The sequence below is a fragment of the Malaclemys terrapin genome, chromosome 1 (genome assembly GCF_027887155.1).
Source record: "Malaclemys terrapin pileata isolate rMalTer1 chromosome 1, rMalTer1.hap1, whole genome shotgun sequence".
In the NCBI taxonomy this organism is placed as follows: Eukaryota; Metazoa; Chordata; order Testudines; family Emydidae; genus Malaclemys; species Malaclemys terrapin.
Genome location: NC_071505.1, coordinates 147,188,165 through 147,200,272, shown reverse-complemented (window position 1 = coordinate 147,200,272; position 12,108 = coordinate 147,188,165). Strand labels below are relative to the sequence as shown.

Below are 12,108 nucleotides of genomic sequence, written 5' to 3'. Positions count from 1 at the left end.
ATCTGCAAAGTCAATTTGAAGATGTTGAAATGGAGCAGCAGGCGGAGGTCTTCCACCCTTAATTTTTTTAAGAGGCGGAGCAGGTCCATTACGCTGACATGTGCTGCATGCTTTCACTATTGACAGGCAGTAGGGTTGAATGCCTGGAGCATACCAAAAGCGAGCGATGGTGTCCACAAGGGCGTGCGTGCCGTAGTGACCCCCCTTATCATGGTGCCAGCGAACTGCCACGGGGTATGTGGAGCGAGGGAGGCAGGCTCGGCCATCCGGCATAAGCCAGGTCCCTTTGACCAGAGTGGCTCCGAGGCTCTCCCACGACTGTAGTTCAGCAGCGGGTACTGGTACGGGGTACGGTGGAGTAAAGGAGGAGGCTGCAATAGCCAACATGGGCATGGCTAAGGGTAAGACGGCAGCCGTCTTGGCGGAGGCGTCAGCCAGGGCATTCCCACGGGTGACGGGGCTATCATCTTTAGTATGGGCCCGGCAGTGAACTACAGCCAGGACCGAGGGTTCTTGGAGGGCGTCCAAAAGCTTGTGGATGAGGGGGAGGTGCTGAATGGGTTTACCGGCAGCTGTCTGGAAACCTCGAAACTTCCAGAGGTGGATGTGACAATGCACAACTCCAAAAGCATACTTGCTATCAGTAAAAATGGTAACGGTCTTACCAGCGGCCAACTGGCAAGCTCGGGCCAGGGCATAGAGTTCGGCGGCTTGGGCTCCCCAGTTGCCTGGCAGTGAGGCGGCCTCTTGAATGTCCCATTCAGAGGTGACTGCATAACCGGTGAAACGCTTGCCATCAACATAGAAGGAGCTTCCGTCCGAGAAGAGGATGCAATCAGGGTTGTCCAGTGGCACGTCAAACAGGTTGTCCCTTATCTGTAAGATGCTATAAACTACTTCCACACAGTCGTGCTGATCCTGGAGGACTGGCAGGTCAGGAAGCAAGGTAGCTGGATTAAGGGGCCCACACCTTTCAAAAATTAGGTTAGTGTCTTCTAAGAGTTCGGCCTCTAGCTGTTGCTGACGATGGGCCGAAAAGACTTGGGTTGTGCCCCTACGCAGAAGGGCTGACAAGGCATGAGAGGTCCAAACCGTGGTAAAATGACCCAGGGTCAGGCTCTTTGCCTTTGTGATCAGCAGGGCAGCTGCTGCCAGAGTCCGGGTGCAGGATAGGGTTCCCTGAGCGACAGGGTCGATCTGCTGAGAGTAAAAAGCAAGCGGGAAATGGTGGGGCCCGCTCAGCTGGGTAAGGACGCCACTAGCAATTCCGCCCCTCTCGTGGACAAAAAGGTGAAAGGGTTGCTGTAATTGGGGGGGGCGGAGAGACATGGAGGAGGCCACACTGTCCTTGAGTAACTGAAAGGCTTGGATTGTGTCCGGGGACCACTGCAAAGGGTCAGGAGCAAGGTTAGCAGTGAGTCGGTGGAACGGTTTGCTTAACTCCCCGCAGGACGGCAACCAGGGGTGACAGAAGCCAATTAATTCTAAGAAACCTTGAAGTTGTTTCTTGGTGTTTGGCAGAGGGCAGTTTTGGATAGTCTTTATGCGGACTGGGTCCATTTGTCTTCCCTCTGGGGTTAACAGGAAGCCCAGATATCGGACCTTCTGTGAGACCCACTGAATCTTGTTAGGGTCTATCTTGTGGCCTCTGGTGTGTAGGTATAATAAAAGTGCCTTACCATCGATGCGGAGGGCAGCTTCTTCGCGGTTACCTAATAGGATGTCATCTACGTATAGGACTAACGTGGATCCCTGCGGACTGGTGAAGCCTTCCAAGTCGTGGCGGAGGCATTGGTTGAAAATCATGGGGCTGTCTCTGTAGCCTTGAGGAAGTCGTTGCCAGACATAACTTTGTCCCTCCCAGGTGAAACCAAAGAGATACTGAGAGTCTGGGTGCACAGGAATGCTGAAAAAGGCTGATTTTAAGTCAATAACAGTGAACCACTCAGCATCCCAGGGGATTTGGCTGATGATAGTAGCTGGATCAGGAACTACTGCATGAAGAGGGACCACCTACTGATTAACAACTCGTAGATCCTGTACAAAGCGCCAACGAATAGGGTCTCCGTCCTTTTTAGGAGGCTTTTTGACAGGCAGTATAGGGGTGTTACAGGGAGTGCGCTGAGGGCGGACTAGCTTTTGTGCAATGAATCCCTCGATAATGGGGCGGATGCCCTCCCGGGCTTCCAACGACAGGGGGTATTGAGGGACTGACGGGGGGGGTTAAGGAGGGCTTCACTTGAATCCTTACTGGCTCTGCTGAAAGGAGCAGGCCAACATCAGTGTCAGAAATTCCCCAGAGGGTTAAAGGCAAGTCAGTGAGGTCAGGGGAGGGGGGGGGGGGGTTCCCAATTACCCTGAGTTGGGGCCGAATCTCCTAACACTCATCAATAATCCTACCCCTTCAGGAGTGCAGGTTAAAGTAGCCTCAAGCTTACAGAGTAAATCCCGGCCCATCAAAGGGATCAGACAAGCTGGGGAAAAAAGAAAATGGTGAGAAAAACATTTATCAGCATAAATAACATTTAGAGGCAAAGGGAGTCCCAGAGACTGTGGGTTGCCCTCCACCCCAGTTGCAGTTTTAACCTGGATAGCCAGGGAGAGGGGGCATGATTTAAAAGAGAGAAAGTAGCTCCAGTATCATTGAGGAAGGAGACAGGCAGTCCCTGGACTGAAAGGGTTAGAGGAGGCTCTTTGCTGGGAGGGGAGAAAGTGAGGAAGGAGCCGGCTAAAGACATTAAGGAAATAAGACCATCACATTGTTTGCCTTCGCCCCCGGGGTACCGTCATTGAGGAGGCTGAGTTTGCTGCAGCTGCTGCTGTTGCCCATAGTTGATCCAGGCCTGGGGAACGGGCTGAGCTGGTGGTGCAGGGGTGTATTCGTCCCTGGTGTAAGTATCTGCGGATGTGACCGGACCCTCTGGGCGTCCCCAGGGGAGGGGTATGCAACCTGCTGCATCTGCTTGATCTTTTGCCTAGTAATTACTCCTCCCGAGGTGTGCCCTTCCATTTCCCCCTTATCCCTCTGCAGAGATTCCGATCTGGAGTCCTGCAGATTCCCCTCTGCGCCCTGGAGAGAGTCCCCCTGCGGAGGAATAGGGGCAGGTGCAGTGGGGACCAACTGACGAGTCAAAACACGCCGTGGTTTACACCTTTCATCGAAATAACATGGAGGATGTTCACTCTCGGGAGAATACCTGACTGCCATAATTTTTAAAGATTTCCACAGCTCTGCTGCTGTGTCCCAACAAAACCAGTAACATAACTGTCCCGGATGGTCTTTTTCGATCTGGCTCCTTACTCCTCTTAAGGCAGCCTGTTCGAAAGAGCCATACGAAGGCCACCTCATCTCCGGGTCGGCCAATACCGCGGTATACCCAGTCCAATTCCTTACACACAGTGTGTACAACTTTCTCCTAGACATTCCTGTCTGTACTGGGAGTTTCCCTTCGTTCCATAACTTATTTACAATCCCCAACGGACTCTCAAGAGGCACACTAGTCCCTTGACCCATGGTGTCTGACAGGAGCCCTCCAACTGGCGTTTACCCTGCTGTCCAGTACACGACCCCTCAATATTGAATTGGCTGGGAGAAATCTCCCGTGGCGCCTGCCAATTCGTATATGAGTGGTCTGACCACTGGACAGAGGCACCGCACCAGAAGGAAATCCCGGACGAGCCCCCAAATTGTTAGGTAAAAAAGCAAGTCCTCACTCACCTCTCCAGCACCCGAGTTCGTGCGGAGTTGGTATGGGCTCACAATCTGTCAGAAACCAGACACCAATTCGTTGATCAACGGGCTCACACTATCCTTAGCTTGAAAGGCTTCAGAGTAAGTGTGGCAAATTTATTAGGGGTGAGCATCAATATTTATACACAGAAGTAAACAAAGTGATTAACAGATCATAATGGTCATGCATAATCAAACAAGATTTTACAGGATAAAACAGGTTAAAATGTATATTCAAAAAGAGATAAGGGGAGATGGCTACTTAAGGGGAGGGGGGGTGTCATGAGTAGTTCGCAGGTCAGAGCTTCGGTTAAAAGTTCAGACAGAGACATCAAGTCTGGGTTAAGTTTAAGCTCATCAAAAGTTCAGACTCAACATTTCCATCTTTTTATTGGCCAGGACCCATCACAGAGATCAAACTGCTTGGTTTCTTAGTCTCCTTAAAAAGAAGGTTAACTTAGGATTTGCTTCCCTGTCTCATTATAGTTCAGAGAACCTTTGAAATGTATTCTTTGATGGGTATTCCCAGGTAAAGTTCATTAGTTCATGCTGAGAAAAGGAGCCATGAGGTGTGGAAGATAAGGCTTCTGGTTTGTCTGCTGGTTCCTCTCTACTGATGGTAGCTACTATGCAAATTATCTCTTCCTGCTGCAATCTGTGACAAAAATTAATTTGGGCCACATGTGGTTTGAGGTGCCAGCAGCTTTCCTTTTTCTGGAGAAAACCTGTTAATCAACTCCCCTGACATACCTGATTTAAACACCTTTTAGGCTATGTCTGTATTACAGACCTTACAGCAGCACAGCTGTACCACTGCAACTGCTGCTGTAAGGTCTCCCGTGTAGCCGCTCTATGCGATGGGAGAGAGCTCTCCTGTCAGCATAATTAAATCACCTCCAACGATCTGTGGTAGCTATGTTGTCAGGAGAGAATCTCCCGCCAACATAGTGCTGTCCACACCACCACTTTTGTTGGTGAAACTTATGACAGTCAGGAGGATGTTTTTTTCACTGACCGACAAAAGTGCTAGTGTAGACATAGCCTAGGTCACAAACTTTAAAGTATAATATGATCGAGTATCCATAATTCCACATACAGCATTGTTACATATATTTTACAATGATACTATTGACCAGTATGTTATTCGTTTTCAAATATCACCTCATAAGGCATATTTTGTACACAAATTATTGCAGTAGTGTGTCAGGTGTGAATACAAGGGACAAAGAAGGTAACAGGGTTTTCTTGCCAGCAAGCTTGGAGTGTCTTCAAGTAGTATTGGAGTGTCTTCAATGATAATGAAGCACAAGGTCACCTGAGGTATGAAAAGACACTGAGCCAAGTATCCAACAAATGTGTTGGCTGGGCATGGCTGCAGATGTTAATGACTAGATGCTTTCCTCTCTGTTACCTGTCAAGAAAGGAAAGCACCTGCAAAGAGAGAAGTGGGAATGGCCCAACCTAGTAAGCCCTGGGGATTCATAGAGATTGACTTGAAAGGCCCATTACCAGAAACACCAATTGGAAATCAGTATTTGCTGGCAGTCTATGACACTTTCCCAAAATATGTGGTGGAGCAGTCCCTGAAGGATAAAAGGACTGATAATGTCATGGCTGCATTGATGAAACATGTAGTGTTGCAGTTTGGCCAACCAAGCTGCATCTGCAGTGATCAGGGGAAAGAATTTGAATCTCAGTTATTATACAAGGTTTGCCAGCTAGCAACTCCAGGTAACTAAGGTGAGGACCAGTGTAGCCCACTCTGCCATTAATGGGGAAGTAGAGAGAGTAAACTGCACCATTGGTTCTATGCTTAGAATATTAGTTAGTGAAGACCAATGAGACCCAGTTTATACAACAGCTTTTGTTGTCTTTGCATAAAACATCAGCCAGCACTCAACTATCTATTACTTCTCTTATGAGATTGTTTATGGACTCCACAAATCCATGCTTCCTTGGGACTTCATGTTCTGGCATCAACAACTGATAAGACCCCCTGCACCTTCACAGGTGAAAGCATAGGCGCCGACTCCAGGGCTGGAGCACCCACGGAAAAAAATTTGTGGGCGCTTAGCACCCACTGGCAGCCAGCTCCCCCCATCCTCTCCAGTACCTCCCACCCACTGGCGGCCCCGCCGATCAACTCCTCCCCCTCCCTCCCAGCATATCCTGCCTGCTGCGATCAGCTGTTTCACAGCGTGCAGGAGGCTCGGAGGGGAGGAGCAAGGGTGCGGTGAGAGGCGGGGCAGGGGTTTTGGGGTGGAGTGGGGGCAGGAAGAGATGGGTTAGGGGCTTGGAGGAAGGGGTCGGGTGGGGGTGGATCGGGGGGGTTGAGCACCCCCGGGGCCCAGAAGAAGCTGGCACCTGTGGGTGAGAGACACAGCGAAGACTTATATCGGTGGCCTGAGGACAGCATTTCAAAAGGTGGAGGAACAAATGTGCCAGAAATGAGCATGTCAGGCCTAAAATACCAGGAAAAAGGAGAATCATGTGGCCATCCAGGAAGAAGGGAAGGTGTAGCTATGCAACAGGAAAAGGCAGCCTTGAAAAAATCCCGTAGTCCTTTTTGAAGGGGACCTTACACGGCAATTTAAAAATTAAACAACTTATCTTTGCTGATACAAAAAGCAAGAGCTTTATAGTGCATCGAGAACTGGTGCACGGATTCGTTGAAAGGAGGGGTTGGGCAAACACTGAGGATGTTCAAGAATCATCCCAGAGGAATGCACAGGAGGATTCGGAGGTACCTCAGCATGTTTCTGTGTCTCATAATGGGAGACCAGTTGTGAAGGCGGAATTGCCAGGGTACGCTCGGAACCGCAACAGACTGCAGTCCTCAACAGACAGTCTGTCCACAACAGATATAACCTGAGGACATGAACCCTGCATTCACTAATAAGCTAAATCAAATTATGAGTGATGTCTCCATTAATATAGGACTTGAGTGGGCAGATCAACATGGAACCTGTGGGGATGGCAGACTGCCTGGAATCATAGGAGTTTCTGTTTTAAATTCATATTCCGTTAGAGAGGGGGAAATTGTAATGAGCAGTGTAGACAACACCGCCACCAATAGATGGTGCTGTATCTTTATGGTGGTATTAAGTTGTTGTCTTGCATGTTGTTGTGTTCTTGCATGTGTTCTGGGGGGTTTAGCAGGAAATTCAGCCCTACCTGTGCATGCAGGAGTTGGTACTTGCAGTGTGTCGATAAATCCCTGTGATTCTATAAGTGAGTATTATAGAATGTAGACATTTTTTATCACAGTTATGCAATAATTCAAAAAGAATAATAGACTGTGACTTTGTCTTCTCCATTTGACTTACAAAAAATCAGTATTTTTCTTAAATAAAGTTGCTTTTATGCTATTTCATACCAACTTCATATGTGGTATGGTGTGTAAGGTGGAGAGGACTATAAGGGATTGGAGAGCTTGGAGAAAGGAGAGAGTGAACATAACCAGAATGAACACACTATATTTGTTCTCATAGGCAAAACACATAACCAACTTCAAAAGAAATTGGATTTTTACAGGGAGATTTTTAAAAGACACAGATGGCAGCTAGGTGCCCAGCTCCCACTTGAAAGTCAAAGTTTAGTTAAAAACTATACTGAGATCATTTAAATAAAAAGTAATAAGGCCTGTAGTGGTGTGTAATTTAGACCCAGGCTTAAATGGGTTTAAATTATATTAATGTGACTATTCTGAAAGAAGTAATGAATTAGATGAACTACTGACAAAAATATGTTGTTTACTCCATTTTACATGCATTTGGGGTAAAGGTGGATTGATGGTCTAGTGGGGTCTAAGTGGTTTGGGTATTGGCTTGTTGGGATATGGATGGCCAGTTGATGCTGTTACCATGGGATGGTCCATTAATTAAGCAAAGTATATGGTATTTTTTAAATTTTATATTGAACTTTGTATTTTTAATAATGTGAAGTGCCTAGAGTCTAAAATAGGTGATGGAAAAACCTAAATAAATGCTGTACTAGAGGACTGGAAGATAGATAGTCAGTTGTACACCCATCATTTAAAAAATGAAATATAATATTATTCTGGGAATTATAAACCGGGATGACCCATTCCTCAGTACTGGGAAAAATAGTGGCGAAAATAATTAAAATTTAGGATCTCCTTCACTAAATGAGTATTATGTGATATTGGTGAACTAGCATGGTTCCTGTAGGAATAAATTATCTAACCAGATAGAATTATTTGAAAAAGTTATCCAAATGATGTGATGATTGATTAATTTATTTTAGACTTTCAAAAGGCTTTTGAAAATCTTCCTTCATGCAAGGAAAAGAAACTTCATGACCACAGGGTAAAGTCCTGTGCTCAATCTGGGCCAGGGCTGAGCCCCGGCACCTCTAGGCTTGCTGGCACCTCTGGGCTTGCTGCATCAGTTATGAATGTAAAAAAATTACTTGTGCCTTCGCAACCTGTTTAATTACAAATTAAGCAGGTAAAGTCCTATAATCAATTAAGAAGTAGTGTGGTTCAACATTGGAAAATGGGGTGGAGGGGGGAAGAATCTCTTCATCACTTTTATATTGTGGAATTATGGTGTATGAGGGAAAGTCAGGAGGTTGTAAGATATTCAATGAGAGCCTCTAATAATATGTTGAACTCAGTGATTAGTTCCTTAGACATTGTAATTCACAGGCCTTATAAGTTTTGAAATTCTGTAACCAGATTAACAGCTAGAATACTGAGGTTGGGTCAGTCATTCTGTAAAAAGCAGCAGTCCTATTTTTAATAGGACAGAAAAGACTATTCTTTTTACTCTCATTCTTCAAGGGGTTTCCAAATCTATCATGGTTTTCAGCTGAAAATGTTGAGGTCATAACAACCCCACCTTCCCCCTTAGAAATCCTTCTCACAATAGATTGCTCCAGGATGAGATCCAATTTCCTCTGGGAATGAAGGCTATAGAATTGGTGTGAGTGCTGGGGCCAGAAACTAACTTCATCTTGGGAGAAGTATAATCCATGCTTTAAAGTCTCAAGACTGGTCAGGGCCTTCAAAATACAGGAAGTGTCTCAGGTTCAGTGGGGGAGACCATCTCGGTTAGTACAGAGTAATACCCTTAGCCCAACAGCACCCACAAGAGTGTTCTGAGTGGCTGTCAACGTTCATCCTCACAACCTGCTGGTCTATACTTATTTAGACATATAAGGCTCAGTACTCCACTGTATGCATACATATCTTAAGGGCAGTGGAGAAGAGGAGTTGACATGAAGCTGATTGCAGCTCCCTAATTTTCAGCCACTCAGTCCTACTGTAAATTAAAGATGCTGCTGTCAGAAGACTTTCTACCAAAAGAGAATCAGGTGTAAAAAAGCCTTACTCTGCCATACTCTTCCTTCTCCTTCCTGCACATAACTTCTCCTCCTCGGACTATCTTTCTTCCATCCCTTCCCCAACAAACATACCCTCCCCACGATATGTCCTTCCAGGGGATGTATAAGCAGGGGAATATCAAGCAAGAGTAGGGAGGTGGTATTAACTCTATATACAGCAGTAGTGGCCTCATTAGAATACTGTCCCATTCTGGTGCTCACATTTGCAAAAAGATGTTGAAAAATTGGGAAGGGTTAGAAAAAAGCTACAAAAATTATTTGAGATCTGGAAAACTTTGGTGAACAACTATGGAATCTCAGTTTATTTCATTTAGGTTAAGAGGTATCTGCAAATGCCTGCATGGGAAAGAGATTTCGGATAGCAGGCAGCTATTTAATCAAACAGAAAAAAGCATAATGAGATCTAGTAGTTGGAAATTGAAGCAAGGCCAATCCAAACTAGAAATAAGAAGCAAATTTTTAACAGTGAGGATAATTAACCCTGGGAACCAACTTACCTAGCGACATGGTGGATTCTCCATCAATTGCAGTCTTTAAATCGAGACTGGATATCTTTCTAAAATATATGCTATACTCAAACAGAAATTTGATGCAGAAATTACTGGGCTTAATGCAGAAATTACTGGGTGAGGTTCTTTGGCCTGTGTTTTGCTGGAGCTCAGACTAGATCAGGGTTTCCCAAACTTGGTTCATGGCTTGTTCAGGGTAAGCCCCTGGCGGGCCTGGTGACGCTTTATTTACCTGAGCATCCGCAGGTACGGCCGGCCGCTTCCTGCAGCTCCCATTGTCCGGGAACGGCGAACTGCAGCCACTGGGAGCTGCGAGCGGCCATGCCTGCGGACACTCAGGTAAACAAAGCGTCTCGCGGCTCGCCAGGGGCTTACCCTGAACAAGCCACGAATCAAGTCTGGGAACCCTGGACTAGATGATCATAATGATCGTTTCTGGCCTTAAAATCTATGATAATTATTAGAAAACTAAGAAATTCAGGATCATGTTTACAAGTAACTTAAAAGAATATAATCTTGTAAAACATAAATAAATAAACATTAAAAAAGACAAATGATAACATTCCAAAACATACAAACATTTCAAAGTATGGAAGTTCACAGAGTACCCGAAGTACTGTAACTCTGCTGTATAAAGATGCCAGCCTCTCCCACCTTCTCTTCTTTATGGATGAAGTGCATCACAGAACATTGGTTTCAAAATTGCGTTCATACATATGCCATCAAACTAACCTTTTTCTCTTTTCTTGTTATTGCTATAATTTTTTGAACTGGACTCAGGAGGATTTCTATGTAGACATGCTACCATCTTACATAGTGACCTTAGATTATTGGCTGCCACATGGAATAACAGAGTGAATTATATGTGGCGCAGAGGTACCCTCATCACTTTATAGGTTATGTCCTAAGTAGGACTGTCAAGTGATTAAAAAAATTAATCGTGATTAATTGCACTGTTAAACAATAAAAGAACACCATTTATTTAAATACTTGTGGACGTTTTGTACATTTTCAAATATATTGATTTCAATTACAACACAGAATACAAAGTGTACAGTGCTCACTTTATATTTATTTTTATATCAAATATTTGCACTGTAAAAAACAAAAGAAATAGTATTTTTCAATTCACCTAATACAAGTACTGTAGTGCAATCTCTTTATCATGAAAGTTGAGCTTACAAATGTAGAATTATGTACAAAAAAAATATTCAAAAATAAAACAGTGTAAAACTTTAGAGCCTACAAGTCCATTCAGTCCTACTTCTTGTTCAGACAATTGCTCAGACAAACAAGTTCGTTTACATTTGCAGGAGATAATGCTGCCCGCTTCTTGTTTACAATGTCACCTGAAAATGAGAACAGGCGTTCTCATGGCACTGTTGTAGCTGGCATTGCAAGATATTTACATACCAGATGCGCTAAAGATTCATATGTCTCTTGACATATGTCCAGAGATGCATGTCCTCTGGAATGGTGGATGAAGCATGAAGGGGCATATGAACGTTTAGCATATCTGGCACCTAAATACCTTGCAATGCTGTCTACAAAAGTGCCATGCGAATGCCTGTTCTCACTTTCTGGTGACATTGTAAATAAGAAGCAGGAAGCATTATCTCCTGTAAATGTAAACAAACTTGTTTGTCTGAACAATTGACTGAACAAGTAGTAGGACTGAGTGTACCTGAACCAGTGGCCAGGCAAGCTCTGTCAAGCTCATCAACATCCAGGTGAACTTCCCAAGGATGATCAGAATCCTCGGAGAACCTCACAAAGGTCATCACAAACCAACATGCCACTCTGATTTTCCTACTGTGGTGTGGATTGACCATTAAAATGTGACCATCATGTTCAGAAATGTGGCTTTGTGCACCACATCTCTGCCAAATTATTCTAATAAACATAATTTTAACTGTTTCTTATCGTCCATGCTCAAGTTTGTTCTCTCACTAAAGGAATTTTCTGTCTGGGGAATAATTGTTTCCACCAAAACTGAAATTATTCTCTATCTGTAGGTGAAAGACGGCTAGAAACTTAATTTTAGAAAAAAAATACAAAATCATAGAGTGCTTAAATATTTTTAAATGTATTTTAGCGTTGAGAAGATAATCATGTTTCTTTTTCTCCCCAGCTATTAATAGGCTATGAAAATGGGACGGTAGTACTCTGGGACTTGCGATCAAAAAGAGCAGATTTAAGAGTTTACTATGATGAGGTAAGTATTTCCCACTCATTCAGAGTAAAGGACAATTCGGTAGTATTTTAAGAAGCAGAAGACATATCTGAAAGGCAAGGTTAGTTTTGGAAATGCAATATACCATAGTATTCCTTAAAGCCATGTCCCATTGGCAGCAGCTATCAAAACCTGGGAACTCCGAGTCTGAATGCATGTGCTGTTACTGCTTGAGCTAAAAGACCCCACTCTCCTAGCCAATGCTGGAGCAGACTCATCAACCTCTGTGTGGCCTACCTTCTACTAGAGGGGGACAAAACACCACACCG

General features: G+C 44.6%; 1 protein-coding gene across 7 annotated transcripts in view; it reads left to right on the top strand.

The window, feature by feature from the left end:
- The window catches only part of STXBP5L (syntaxin binding protein 5L), a 410,492-nt gene that overhangs the window by 256,281 nt on the left and 142,103 nt on the right, over positions 1–12,108 (top strand). For all 7 annotated transcript variants that reach the window (XM_054042932.1, XM_054042916.1, XM_054042898.1 and 4 more), the window contains exon 7: positions 11,738–11,821. In XM_054042932.1, the coding sequence (XP_053898907.1) occupies positions 11,738–11,821 (84 nt within the window). The remainder of the gene's footprint in view (positions 1–11,737; positions 11,822–12,108) is intronic.